Source organism: Numida meleagris, chromosome 2 (genome assembly GCF_002078875.1).
Source record: "Numida meleagris isolate 19003 breed g44 Domestic line chromosome 2, NumMel1.0, whole genome shotgun sequence".
NCBI classification, from domain to species: domain Eukaryota; kingdom Metazoa; phylum Chordata; class Aves; order Galliformes; family Numididae; genus Numida; species Numida meleagris.
In genome coordinates, this window is record NC_034410.1 from 126,445,770 (window position 1) to 126,457,735 (window position 11,966).

General features: G+C 56.1%; 1 protein-coding gene across 2 annotated transcripts; it reads left to right on the forward strand.

Moving 5' to 3' along the window:
- OSR2 (odd-skipped related transciption factor 2) lies at positions 1-3,883 on the forward strand. 2 transcript variants are annotated; one of them, XM_021388768.1, is made up of 4 exons: positions 1-127; positions 2,122-2,818; positions 3,191-3,290; positions 3,590-3,883. In XM_021388768.1, exons 2-4 carry the CDS (start codon positions 2,163-2,165, stop codon positions 3,770-3,772), a joined length of 939 nt encoding a protein of 312 aa, XP_021244443.1. In that variant the 5' UTR covers positions 1-127; positions 2,122-2,162; the 3' UTR covers positions 3,773-3,883. The 2 variants fall into 2 exon arrangements, with proteins under 2 accessions (XP_021244443.1, XP_021244444.1); XM_021388769.1 differs by having other exon boundaries at positions 3,672-3,879.

The window sequence follows — 11,966 nt, forward strand, 5'->3', positions numbered from 1 at the left end:
GCCCGGCCCGGCCCGGCCCGGCCCTGCCCGGCCCTCCCCGTCATGCCCCGGGCTCGCTGAGCGGCCCCGCTGTGGATCTAATGTCCCCGTGAAGGTGCCGGAGGCCCGGCAGGAGCTGCCCGCTGCGGTACGTGAGCGCTGCCCGTCGGCGCGGGGTCGCTTTCAGTTCGCGGCTCAACGCGGGGTCCCCTCCTTCCGTCCCCGGGTCCCGCAGCCCGACAGTGCGCGAGGAGGGCTTTGCCCGTGAGTTTTCCACGGGCCGGGAAGGGGCCCCGCTCCGCGCTGAGCCCGGCGGTGGAGGGCCGCGCTCTGGGGGTGGTGGCGGAGAGTGGGATCCGGGCCCGAAGGGATCCGGTCGGAAGGGCCGTGCGGGCAGGTGGGGAGCGGGCGTGGGGCGGCGGGACTCGGCCGGTGCGCGCCGTGCGGGAAAGGGAAAAGGAAGTGCCAAGGTTTAAGGAACATCCGTTTTGGGTCGGCTTTTCCCCCCTCACCTCGTTGAAAGTAACCTTAAAATCCCGTTTGCGGGCCGTTTTGATTGGGTTTAATAAAGGTCCCTCCGAGGACAAACAGCGATACGTGTACCGTGGTTCAGGCGAAGGGTGCAGATCGAAAACTTTCGGCGTTACAACAACGGGAATTGGGTTGGAAGTGCTGTGGACTAGCGGCGGGCTCGACCCCCGGCACCCAAGGCGCGGGGCCGAGGGGCACCGGGCCGGACCCCCCCGCAGCGCTGTGCCCGAGCCGGGTCCTGGCCCCGGAGCACGGCCCCAGAGACTTCGCATCGGCCCGGGAGCCGCCGCAGCCGGGAGGGATTTTCCCCACTCCGCGTTGAGTTGTGCGGAAGAAAGAGAATAGGAGCCAACGCTGCGATATCTCTAAAAGACATCTTTAAAAGTCATCTTTAAAAATGAATTCCGTTTATAACCACTCTTCCAAAAAATTCTGAAAAACGGAGCGGCTCTGTAGAGCGGCCGTACCGATCCCACCGCTCGCGGTCCCGATACGGGAGCGAACGAGAGAAGCCGGGCGGCAGCGTCGAACCGCGGCCCGAAGGGAACGAAAACGGAGCGGGGAGCGGAGTGCTCGGGGCCGAACGGAGCCGGCGAGGGCAGCGGGGACAGAGAAGGGACAGAGTGGGGACAGAGCGACATCGCTCCCCCGGGCCGTGTGTGCGCGGGGTCGGGCTGCGGGCTGCGCGCTCGGAGCGCTTCCTGTATGTGCTGCTGAGTCTGAGGGTTGGTTTGTATTTTTAAATTTTGTTTTTTATTCCTTATCGCTATTTTGTAATTGTTTTTTAATAATTATTTTTATAATCATTTTAATAATGATTTTTATAACGATTTTTTACGTTTTATTTTTGGAAGCCACGCGTTGCCCTCCGCCCTGCTCCCAGGAGGAGCCCTCGGCCCCGCTGCACACAGGCCCCGTCACTGCTTTCCGCTCTCTGCGGAGGGGAACGCCGTTCCCCGGCTCGGGGCGGCCGCCGGGGACAGGAGCCCCTCAGTACGCACGGCCCCGGACCCCGCTGGGGCCGTCCGAGGGCTGAGCGCGCTGCCCGCCGCGGGGCTGCCGGGAGGGAGGCCTCGAGCCGGGCTGTGTGGGGCGGCCGCGGCCATCTGGAAGGGATCTGAGCGCAAAGTGGATTTATTTAGGACCTGCGGGCGGGGGGGCGAGGGTGGGAGGTGTGCGTGCGTGTGGGGCAGGAGCTGCTTTTCTCCCCCTCGATTATCTTGACAAATGACCTGGTGCCGAAGGAAGAAAAATAAGCACCGCGCGGGGAGCAGCGCCCGCCGCCCCCCGGGGTCGGCCCTGGGGCTGCGCCGGGGTCGGGGCTGCGAGGAGCGGGGCAACGCGCTGCGGCCGCGGGGAGCGGAACGGCCCCGTCCGCGCGTCCCGATCCGCGCTCCGCGAGCGCTTCTGCACGAACCTCAAGGGTTTATTTATTTTTAAATTGTTTTGCCCGAAGATTGGGGGATTTAAAAAAAAAAAAAAAAGGTTTTATTTTTATTTTCGCGAGAGGGGGCGTTTTAGGGGGGAATGTTTTCGTTTTTCTCTCTTTCCCCCCCGCTTTCGTTTCGCGCTGCCCGCGCTGACGCTCTCCCGCTCTCTCCTCTCCCTCAGGACCTCGCCCCGCGCCGACGGCTCCGCGGAGCCCCGCCACGATGGGCAGCAAGGCGCTGCCGGCGCCCATCCCGCTGCACCCGTCCCTGCAGCTCACCAACTACTCCTTCCTCCAGGCCGTCAACACCTTCCCCGCGGCCGTGGACCAGCTGCAGGGGCTGTACGGGCTGAGCGCCGTGCAAACCATGCACATGAACCACTGGACGTTGGGCTACCCCGGCGTGCACGAGATCGCCCGCTCCGCCCTCACGGAGATGGCGGCCGCGCAGGGCCTGGTGGACTCGCGCTTCCCCTTCCCCGCGCTGCCCTTCGCCGCGCACCTCTTCCACCCCAAGCAGGGCGCCGCGGCCCACGTCCTCCCGGCGCTGCACAAGGAGCGGCCCCGCTTCGACTTCGCCAACCTGGCGGCGGCCGCCACGCAGGAGGACCCCCCGAAGGCGGGGGAGCTGGGCAAGCTGGGCCCCGGACTGCCGTCGCCCCTCTCGGGGCTCAGCAAGCTGTCCCCGGACAGGAAGCCCTCGCGGGGCCGCCTGCCCTCCAAGACGAAAAAGGAGTTCATCTGCAAGTTCTGCGGCCGCCACTTCACCAAGTCCTACAACCTGCTCATCCACGAGCGGACCCACACGGACGAGCGGCCTTACACCTGCGACATCTGCCACAAAGCGTTCCGGCGGCAGGACCACCTGCGGGACCACCGGTGGGTGGGCGGGGGGCCGAGGGGCGGAGGGAGCGGCTCCGCTCGGAGCCCCGCGGGGCGGGCGGCGGGAGCCTCCGTCCTCCTCGGAGCCGGGCAGACGGGAGCCCCGGTTCTCGTCGGAGCCCCGGGGTGAACCGTGCGGGAGCCCCGGCTATGCTCAGAGCCCCACCGGGCGGGAAGCGGGAGCCCCGGTTCTGCTCGGAGCCCCGCGGGCGGCGGGGCGGGCTCCCGCCGGCCTCACGGCTCCGTACGGCCCCGGGCGGGGAAGCGGGGCGGTGTGCGGGTGCTGCGGGTGCCGCGAGTGCCGCACGTCGGGCGGGAGAGGAGGGTCGGGGAGCACGGCCCGGCGCTCAGCCCGCGCTTGCCTTGCAGGTACATCCATTCCAAAGAGAAACCCTTCAAGTGCCAGGAGTGCGGGAAGGGCTTCTGCCAGTCCAGGACCCTGGCGGTCCACAAAACGCTGCACATGCAGGTGAGCCCCGCGCCGCCCGCCCTGCTCCGCGCGGTGCCTCCGGCCCGGCGCTGCCTCGGGGACGGGAAGGGGCTCCGCGGGAGCCGGGCGGGTGGGGGATAGAGCCGCGCTTCGGGCGCTCTCCGCGCCGCTGCTTCGGGGCGGGTTTCGTTGTCGGGAGCGCGGCGCGGCGCGGAGCGGGGCCGGGTTCGGTTCCCGACGTTTCAGCCGTGCGTTGTGTGATAGCGAGAAGCGCAGTGCTGCGCGAAGTCAGGTAGTTTGTAAAGGATTAATCCTTTGCTTGCTTCAAATCTGAACAGGAATCTCCACACAAATGCCCCACATGTGGAAGAACCTTTAATCAGAGAAGTAACCTGAAAACTCACCTTCTTACCCATACAGACATCAAGCCCTACAACTGTGAGCGGTGCGGCAAAGTGTTCAGGCGAAACTGTGATCTACGGCGGCACAGCCTGACGCACACCCCGCGGCAGGACTTCTGAGCGGCGCGGAGCCGCAGCTGAGCGCTGCGGTGCGGAGCCGCGGCCGTGCGCGGGGCCCCGGGGCCGCTCGTTGGCACCGCGCGTCCGCCAGAGCCGCCCCGAGGTGGGGTGAGGGGGTGGGGGTGGGGGGGCTGCAGGATCGGGCCCCTCTCGGCCGCGCCGCTCCTGTAAGATATCGCGGCTCATTTTAGAGCTCTGTACAGAACGTGGTTTTTCTTTGTTCGTTCGTATCGTATCGTCGTGTCCGATGCACATTGATAACGGATCTGGGAGGTGAAGTATCTCTTAAAAATGTATTTCCGAATAAATCCCCCACTTCCCCTCCCCCCCCCCTTTTTTTTTTCCCCAAATACCTCCCGCCTGGTTGTATTATTCTCGGAGCATTTGGGCTTTTTTTTCCCCGCTGTGTCGATGCAATGGTGAAGCATATTGAATAAATTTCCCCGTCGGGTCATTGTACTGTCACAACAATTTTGGTGATCGCTTTTGTTTGGCCGTTTCGCTGTTGCTTTTGTGTTATCTATTGTTAAGTAAAATGAAAGTGCCGGATTTGAGAGTTTATAGCTCTATTACTTAATACTACGAATGTCTAAATATTAACTTCTGTACTTTTATTATTTTCCCGAACGAAATACTTTTATTTTTTGCTAAAAAAAAAAAAGAGAGAGAGAGAGAGAGAGAAAGAAATTTCGCAAATAAACAGATCTTAGGAAATAATGCATAAAGCCGTTCTTACACCAAAGCGGCTTATTAGTAACTTATTTGCGATCAGCTCATGTATTGTAAAAGTCATCCCGTCGTGGCGATTGCAGGAGACGGTCCCCTGCCATTAGACTTTGGCCACGGGTAATTCACCCGCGCAGACAGGGACTTTATCCCGCAGAAGACGATTCACTCCGGGCCGCCCGCGAGCAAACAGCGCGGTACGAACGCCGCCCCCCGCCCGGGGCTCGGCCCGCACGGCCCGGGGGGGCTCAGGGCCCGCGGAGCCCGGCACAGGGGCTGCAGCTTCCCGGGGACACTCGCACTCCGCGGGAGCGTTCTCTGCGTCCCCCGCAGCCCCTGTGGGGTGACCTCCTGTTCCCTCCTTCCTTCGGGGGCGCTGACCCTGCTGTTCCCGGAGCTGTTCTTTCCCTGGCTGAGGACACCTGTCCTGCCCTATTCCTCGCCTAGACTTTGGTCCAGGTGAGGACAACCAGGAGAATTCCCCAGTGAGCTCCGACCCAGGGCGGGATACCCCTCCTGCAAGGGTGGGCTCCACTCCCGAGGACCACCATGCCAAGGGGCCGCAGCTGTCCCCCTGCCGGGGACAGGTCCCCTGGACGCAAAGCAGACCCGAATGGAGCAGACGCCCACAGGGTGTCCCCATCCCTGTGCCTCCCGGGTCCTGCAGCAGAGAACCCTGTGAATGATTGGAGTCAAACCCAGCAGTGCCCAGGCTGCAGTTGGGCCACTGGGGCCTTAAGTGTTGCGTTGCCATTCACGCTGCTTGATTCTTCTGACTGCCACCCTACAGATGGCCCCACGCCCCGTGCTCAGGCCCACTCTACCCCAGCTGAGGCAGCCAGGTGAGCTCCCATCCAGCGGCAGCTCCAAGCTCAGACAAATGTCCTGCGGTGGGCACGGGCTGGCTCTGCATCTGCTCCTGTCCAACAAGATGGGGAGGGAAAAAATAGTCCCTGCAAGAAATACTGCCCTGCTGGCTGGAGGACAGCGGCCCTCGTTAAAGTGAATTTAAGGGCCATCTGCTCCCTTCCTTTTCACCCCCTGGATTTGGGGTATTGCTGGGGCATCGCACTCCTGGAACGCTCAATGCTGGTGGCCTGTGCCGCCCCCTATCCTCCCAGCACCCTACTCTTCCCAGAGCTCCATGAGCATTCCTTGCAGGCATCTCCCCAGTAGCAGAGCTCTTCCCATTGGACTGATTTTTTCTATTCCCAGTGCATTCCCCTTCTCCCAGTAGGTTATTTCCTCCGAGCTGCTCTTCCCTCATTGTTCTCTGGGTTCCTGTCCCCAGGCCTCTCACATCCCCAGCTCTCAGCACCAAGCACACAGTGGGGCTGGGATCACTCTGCTTGCACAAACACCGCTGTCAGGGTACGTGTGGGCTCACACTGCTCCCGGGCCAGGCTCTGTGTGCAGTTTGTTTGGGAAGAACTTAATCAGCTGAACGATATCAAAGGACTAAATTCAAATGATTGTGTATAGCTAAGGTTCTGTTTAATTGTTTGGGGTCTCTCGTCTAGCAGTTTTTCCCCGGAGCAGATGCAGGCTGCACGTTTATCTCCTCAGGATTACGAAGTTCAGTGGGCAGAACAAAGACCGAAGGGCTGAGCAGGGGCAGCGACAGCGATCTCCAGCAGCCGGTCCCTGGGCTGTGTTTTACATTGAAACCAGTAGCAATGATCTTAAAACATCAGAGGATGATTTAGGGTTTCTCTTTAACATCCATATATTTTCCTGTGGTACTGACATGCCCCATTCACTTTTAAAAGATTATCTCTTGTTGGGAAATTTCAAAGACAGCTATAAAAGGCTGTTACAATGTATATATGGTTCATTGTTTTTAGAGCTGTTGGGAAGAGAAACAGGTTCTGTGCAGCTATCTCTGGGGTAGGGCTGGTTTTCCTACAGCCATAAAGTGCCATCCTGCATTTCCCAATGCAAACACTAACTGCAATAACAGCCCCGTTACTGCTGAGTAGTTCTGGAGCTCTGTTCCAGCTCACTGCCACTTCTCCCCAAGCACCTGCCCCTCAGTTTTACTTGTCCCTCTGCCTTTCATTGCCCCTTTTCTTCCTGTTCTGCCTTTTTGCCCCTGTTCTGGCACTGCTCGCTCTGCCCCTTTGGCCGCGTTATGGACAGGAGGCAGCTGTGCTGGGCAGCAAACAGGAGGGGAGAGAACAGAGCAGGTAATAAGATACTGCGGCCATAAGCTCTACTTTGGAGGAAATATCAAACAAAAAAATCATAGTCCTTGGAGTTACATCTGCTAGCTGAGCTCTCTGTGTATTAGTTGCTGGGCTGAATGCCGTTGTAGCCAATGGCAGGGTGGCTCAGTTCAGCAATGTGTGCAGAGTTCTTTTCTGTGCGGGCTTCTCCCAGGCAGAACCCACTGCTCACGCTGCTCCACACCCACTCTCCTGATGGCAGCACAGCCTTTGCTGTCAGCACCGTCTCCTATGCCTGTCCCACCTCAGCAATACAGCATCACCTAGAACTCCAGGATGGCTGAGGTTGGCAGGGCTCTCTGGGTCCACCTGGCCCAGCTCCTGCTCCAACAGGGACACCCAGAGCAGGAGGCCCAGGCCCATGGCCAGGCAACATTTGGATATCTCCAGGGAAGAGACCCCACAACTAAACACCACCCAGATCTAAATGGGGACAGTTCAGTAGTGCCACATGCACAGCACTATTTGAATCAGTCCACATCACGTAAGAAAATCATGTCCCAATCTGCAATTTATTGAACTCCCTCCCATCCCCTTCCATCTGTGAACCCAACCTTTCCAGCCTTGTTGCCTCCTCCAGCTCCCCTCTCTTCCCTTGCCCACACCTCTTGCACTCTTCCTCCTTCCCTGCCCTCCCCGATGGATGCCACATCCCAGTGGAGCTTGAAAGGTGTGAGTGCAGGGACCTCAGGCAAACCCCGGCCACTACAGTGACATCAGGTCTGGCACAAAGCCAACAGCACAGTCCCGGCAGCCTGCAAGTCAAGAAGAGAGAAGGGTTTGAGGTGAAGAAGAAACACTGTGTGCCAGCCTGGAGCGTCAGGATGGAGTCAGGCAGCCAGGCTGCACTGATGGGGCAGAACTCCCAGCAACTCTGTGCTCATAGTTTTGCAGCCGTGTACATGTTTTCATGTGTAGAAGGGTAACTTTGTTTGCCAGCTATGTTTCACAATGTTCAGGCGTATGTAGATTTTATATTAATATTGTGCCACGTTTCCAGCTTATAGTCCCCTTCTTGTGGCATCTCTTTTCCTCCCTGCTTACAGGAGCTCTTACAGCTTCCTTTCCTATTTATAAAAGTGTAATTACGACAAACAAGGGGTAGCTATTAGCCAAACAGCTATTTTGTTGAAGTTATTCAATACTTAGACTAAAATACATTTGTTTACATTCAAAATAAGAGCATAGCAATTGCACGAAACATTCATTTTAATCTCAGTTTTAAAAAATCCAGATGCAGCTGTTTACTTGTGGAACTTTGCAGAGAAGCTTTAAGCCTACGGAACAAGAAATTCAAAAATCTTCATGCCAAGAGAATTAAGGAAAAGGGAGGTGTAGGCTTCCATCTTCTCCCAGCTCCCCCAGGATGCTGAGCGCGGCTCGCAGGGTGCAGTGTTCAGCCACTGCCTGCAGCCAAGTGGGATTTTCTAATGAGTGGAGCATGGCCTGAAGGTCCCAGCACAGTGGCCTCACACCTGCATCCCCACATGGCCAAGTGAGGGCCGTGCACAGCTGCCTGCCCTGGTGAGAGCACAGGGCTGTTGGTGGAATGCTGCCCCTCCTTTTGTCAGCACAGGGATGAAAACAAGTGCAGATGGACTTGAGACAGTGAGGAAGGCCCTGGGCAGTGCCTTGGCCGTGCAGGAGCACCCGAGCCAGTCTCCAGACCTTGGTGGCCCATGTGCCACTGTCGTGCTCTGGGCGGGACCGGAGAACAGAATGATTTCTGCTTCCCTGAAATTCTCCTTGGATCCAGAGAGTGGCTCCATCGCCTCACAGGGCTGTGGGCTGATCTGGGAGAAGGCTTCAAACCCCACTCCTTGTGCTTCCCCTCTGTGCAGAAGTGCCTCGTCCTTGTGGCTTTGTGAAGGAGCCAAGTCACCTTGCGCAGAGCTGAGGCACCCAGCGCATTGCACTGTGCCTCACCCTCAGCAGCGCTCTGACTCCTGCTCTTTGGCAGCTTGTGGCAATGGCAGCTCCCTTGAGAGGGCTGTCCTACATGTTAGGGCATTTTGGAGATCTGTTCCTTCATCGGAGGAAGGAGATTGATTGATTGATTGATCGATTGTCTATTTTTCAAGCTCAAGAGGAAGTAAGATCTTTTTTTTTCCCCCTTTTTTTCCTCTGAGGTTATATACAAGGCATTGTCTCTGACACTGCCAGCTGACATCCTTTGGCGTCACCACCGCTGAAGATGCCTCAAGGTGTGTCAGTCATGCTTCACGTCAGCGTGCCTAGATGCACCTCCTTGGCTGCGATTGAAAGGTACAGTTTCTAAATCTCCCGGTGACCCATTTTGCATGGATCACTGGTGTGCTAGAATGTAGCTGTTCCTTCCCATCTTGTTAATGCAAGTTCACCCGTGTTCAAAGCAGGCACGTGCCATGCTGCACACATGGGGAGAGCTCGTGCTTGAATCTCTGTGCAAAACCAGCATAGTTGCTCCAGGTTTGGTATTCTCAGCACAAGTTATGGATGTTCGGTGCTTTTTATTTAACCCTTGTAAATGCTTTGATTTGATAAACAGAGACAGACAGCTGTCTTACTTTAATGTGGGGCTTGCCGGAGGTTCAGCAGCCAGCAAGCAGAGCAAGTACCACCGGGCACCCCTCCTGCCAGGGTCTGGCATGTGTGGCAATGCCCAGTGCTCAGTATGGGAGCAGGGACAGGGCTGCGTCACTTGCACACTCAGCACCACCTCAGCCACAGGCTGCCTGCTGCCTGCTCCTGCAGCTGGACCCGGGACGACAATGATGAGAACTCCCGGCACAACCCTGAGGCACTGCACTGTGCAGGTCTGTCTGCCTCTATGCCAGGCCAGTGAGGAGGGCATCAGGAAGACAAACTCTCAGGGGCATTTCTAGAAGGCCCCGAAGCCTGGCTGCGATGGCAGATGGGATTCAGAGGCTGATCTGACCCTTGGGGCCTGCTCAGGCTGCCCATGGGGCAATGTGAGGTGGCTTACCTGCAGGCTACCCCCGGTTTTCAGCTTGATTTCAAAACTGCCTGGCTGGGGTACAATGTAAACAGCACTGGATCCAGGCCAGGAGCTGGTTCTGCTGGGCTGAATCATGCCTCTGTGCAAGTGCTCAGTGTCTCTGCCTCCTGCTTCTAGGCTGCAGCCTCCTGCTCCCACTGCGCTGTTGAGGTGGTGGCAGCTGAAAGGCCCAGTTCTGTGCTGGAGAGCAGGGGCATGGACTGCCACACAGCAACCCCAGGGAAACAAGAAAGCTTTCAAGGAGATTTTAGTGACAAATATGGCAAAATGAATCCGAGTGGATGAGTCAGATCCTTTCCATCTTCTTTCACCGTGCACCCATTATCCCCTAATTCTCTTTTACAGAGAAGTGGGTCTTGAAATTAATGCTGCGGAAAGAGGCATGTGGCAGCTCATCCCATCACATGTCATGCTTTTGCTAAGCTACAACCATGTCTTTGTCACGCTTTTTATTTTTTAACTGCCATTTTAAAAATGAAAAATTTTCTAACTGAACAGCTCTTCAGTGGTACAGCTATGGGCAACTCCAATGTTTCTGAGTCTCATTCATCTAGTTAAATAAAAATAAACAAACAAACTCCAGACTCACAACATTTTTAATGGAAAATTGCATAGCACTGCAGTCACATGTTCCTGTTCTTTCATGGGGCACAATGGGCTCATTTCCCTGAAATCAAAAAATAAATGACAAATGAGTTGCAATTATGATACAGAAGCTTGGGCTGTTGCTGAAGACCTTGCTGCCTTTGTCAAAGTGTGGTCCTTGAGATGTAGAATTTGTTTGTTTTACTTAAAGAGAGTTTTCTAACTGGGAAGTGAGGATATGGGCACACAAACAAGTTACTGCAGGGAAAACAGGGAGTGTGAAAGTTCAGCAGCTTAGCTACTGCCAAGAAACTGCTCTCATGTGTTCTTTAACCCCCACATAAATACAAACTAGCTTCCCCTATCTCACCCAAAGGATGAGATGCCTAGCTTTCTCTAGCAGATCCTGCTGGGTAAGAGAAAGTGTTTGGGAACTCATTATCCAAGAGCGACTCAACCGTGGGCAGATGCTACCTTGCCCTACAGTAGGCTGTTGGTCATCCCAAACTCTGGGGCACAACCAGTTAACCTCTCCCAAAGTCCCGTAGCGACATCCTGATTCAGGTGAGAGAGCAGCGGGTGCTTCCTGGCTCCCCGGCCTTTGCCCCCCAGCCACTTGTGCACAGCAACCCGGTCTGGCTGAAATTCTTCAGGTTTCAGCAACAGGAAATTGCAGATGAGAGAAAGCGCTGTAAAGTGCAGTTATATAGTTTCAGTCGCGAGCTGTGAAAAGTAGCAACTCCCCAAGCTCTCAACCTTAACGCTGCTATTAGTACTATATTTTTCTAATAGTATCAAGATCGATGAAGGATCAGGACCTTGTTGTAGTAGACACCCTACCAACAACTCTCCAAACCCCCCCGTCCTACCTCAGCTCAGTCTGTAGCCACGCATCCCAGCAAGTCCCCAAGCATGATGCAGTGCCTGATTCGTAATAAAGGGAGTAAGAAAATTTTATTTTAAAACCTGCTTTTCAGGGGCATTCTCTGCCAGACAGCAGCCGAGGTGCCCTAGAATGCTCCTCACTGGCACTGATAGATTTTGGTTAGTGGCCATAGAAGGAGAAATTGGGTTTTTGACCAGTGCATTATACCTTCTCCTTGGAGACCCCCAAAGAAGGAGCTCATACATGTGTGGCTGGAGCAGAGGGGGAGAGAAGCTCCTCATCCCGGTACTAGATGGTCTTTCTACTGGCCTGACCCCGGGGTTGGACCAGAGGTCCTCCCTATGTCCCTTCCAACCTAAAACACTCTGTGATTCTGTGGAGACTTGACAGTAGTCCTGTTTCCACTACCTGGACTGCCTATGTCAATCAACAAAGGGTGGTTGTGATGCTGACCTAACCTGCAGGTGACGGGTGGAGGAGCAGGGCTCTCTTTGTGTGCCTCGACCCTCGCTGCTCCCCAAAGACAACAGGCCTTGTCCTGGGAGTGGACTGGTTCCAATATGGGGCTTTCCATCTTGATCCAGTTTGGATGGGTCAAGACATGTTAAGACATGCCCTTTCAATATGCTGCATTTTATTAAAAACAAAGTAGCTGTGGGCCAGATTGTAAAACTAGGTGGGCCTCATTTGTCTGTCCCTACTGTAAGCCAATGAAACCTTCAACATATCCAAACTCTCACCTTTTTACCCATTTGAATGAAAAAGCATCACTAA

What these genes read in the sequence shown, in the direction of transcription:
- OSR2 (XM_021388768.1), top strand. Translation starts at nt 2,163, where the DNA reads ATGGGCAGCAAGGCGCTGCCGGCGCCCATCCCGCTGCACCCGTCCCTG. An exon ending in GACCACCTGCGGGACCACCG is followed by an intron (nt 2,819 to 3,190) that starts GTGGGTGGGCGG and finishes CTTGCCTTGCAG; the next exon opens with GTACATCCATTCCAAAGAGA. An exon ending in ACAAAACGCTGCACATGCAG is followed by an intron (nt 3,291 to 3,589) that starts GTGAGCCCCGCG and finishes AAATCTGAACAG; the next exon opens with GAATCTCCACACAAATGCCC.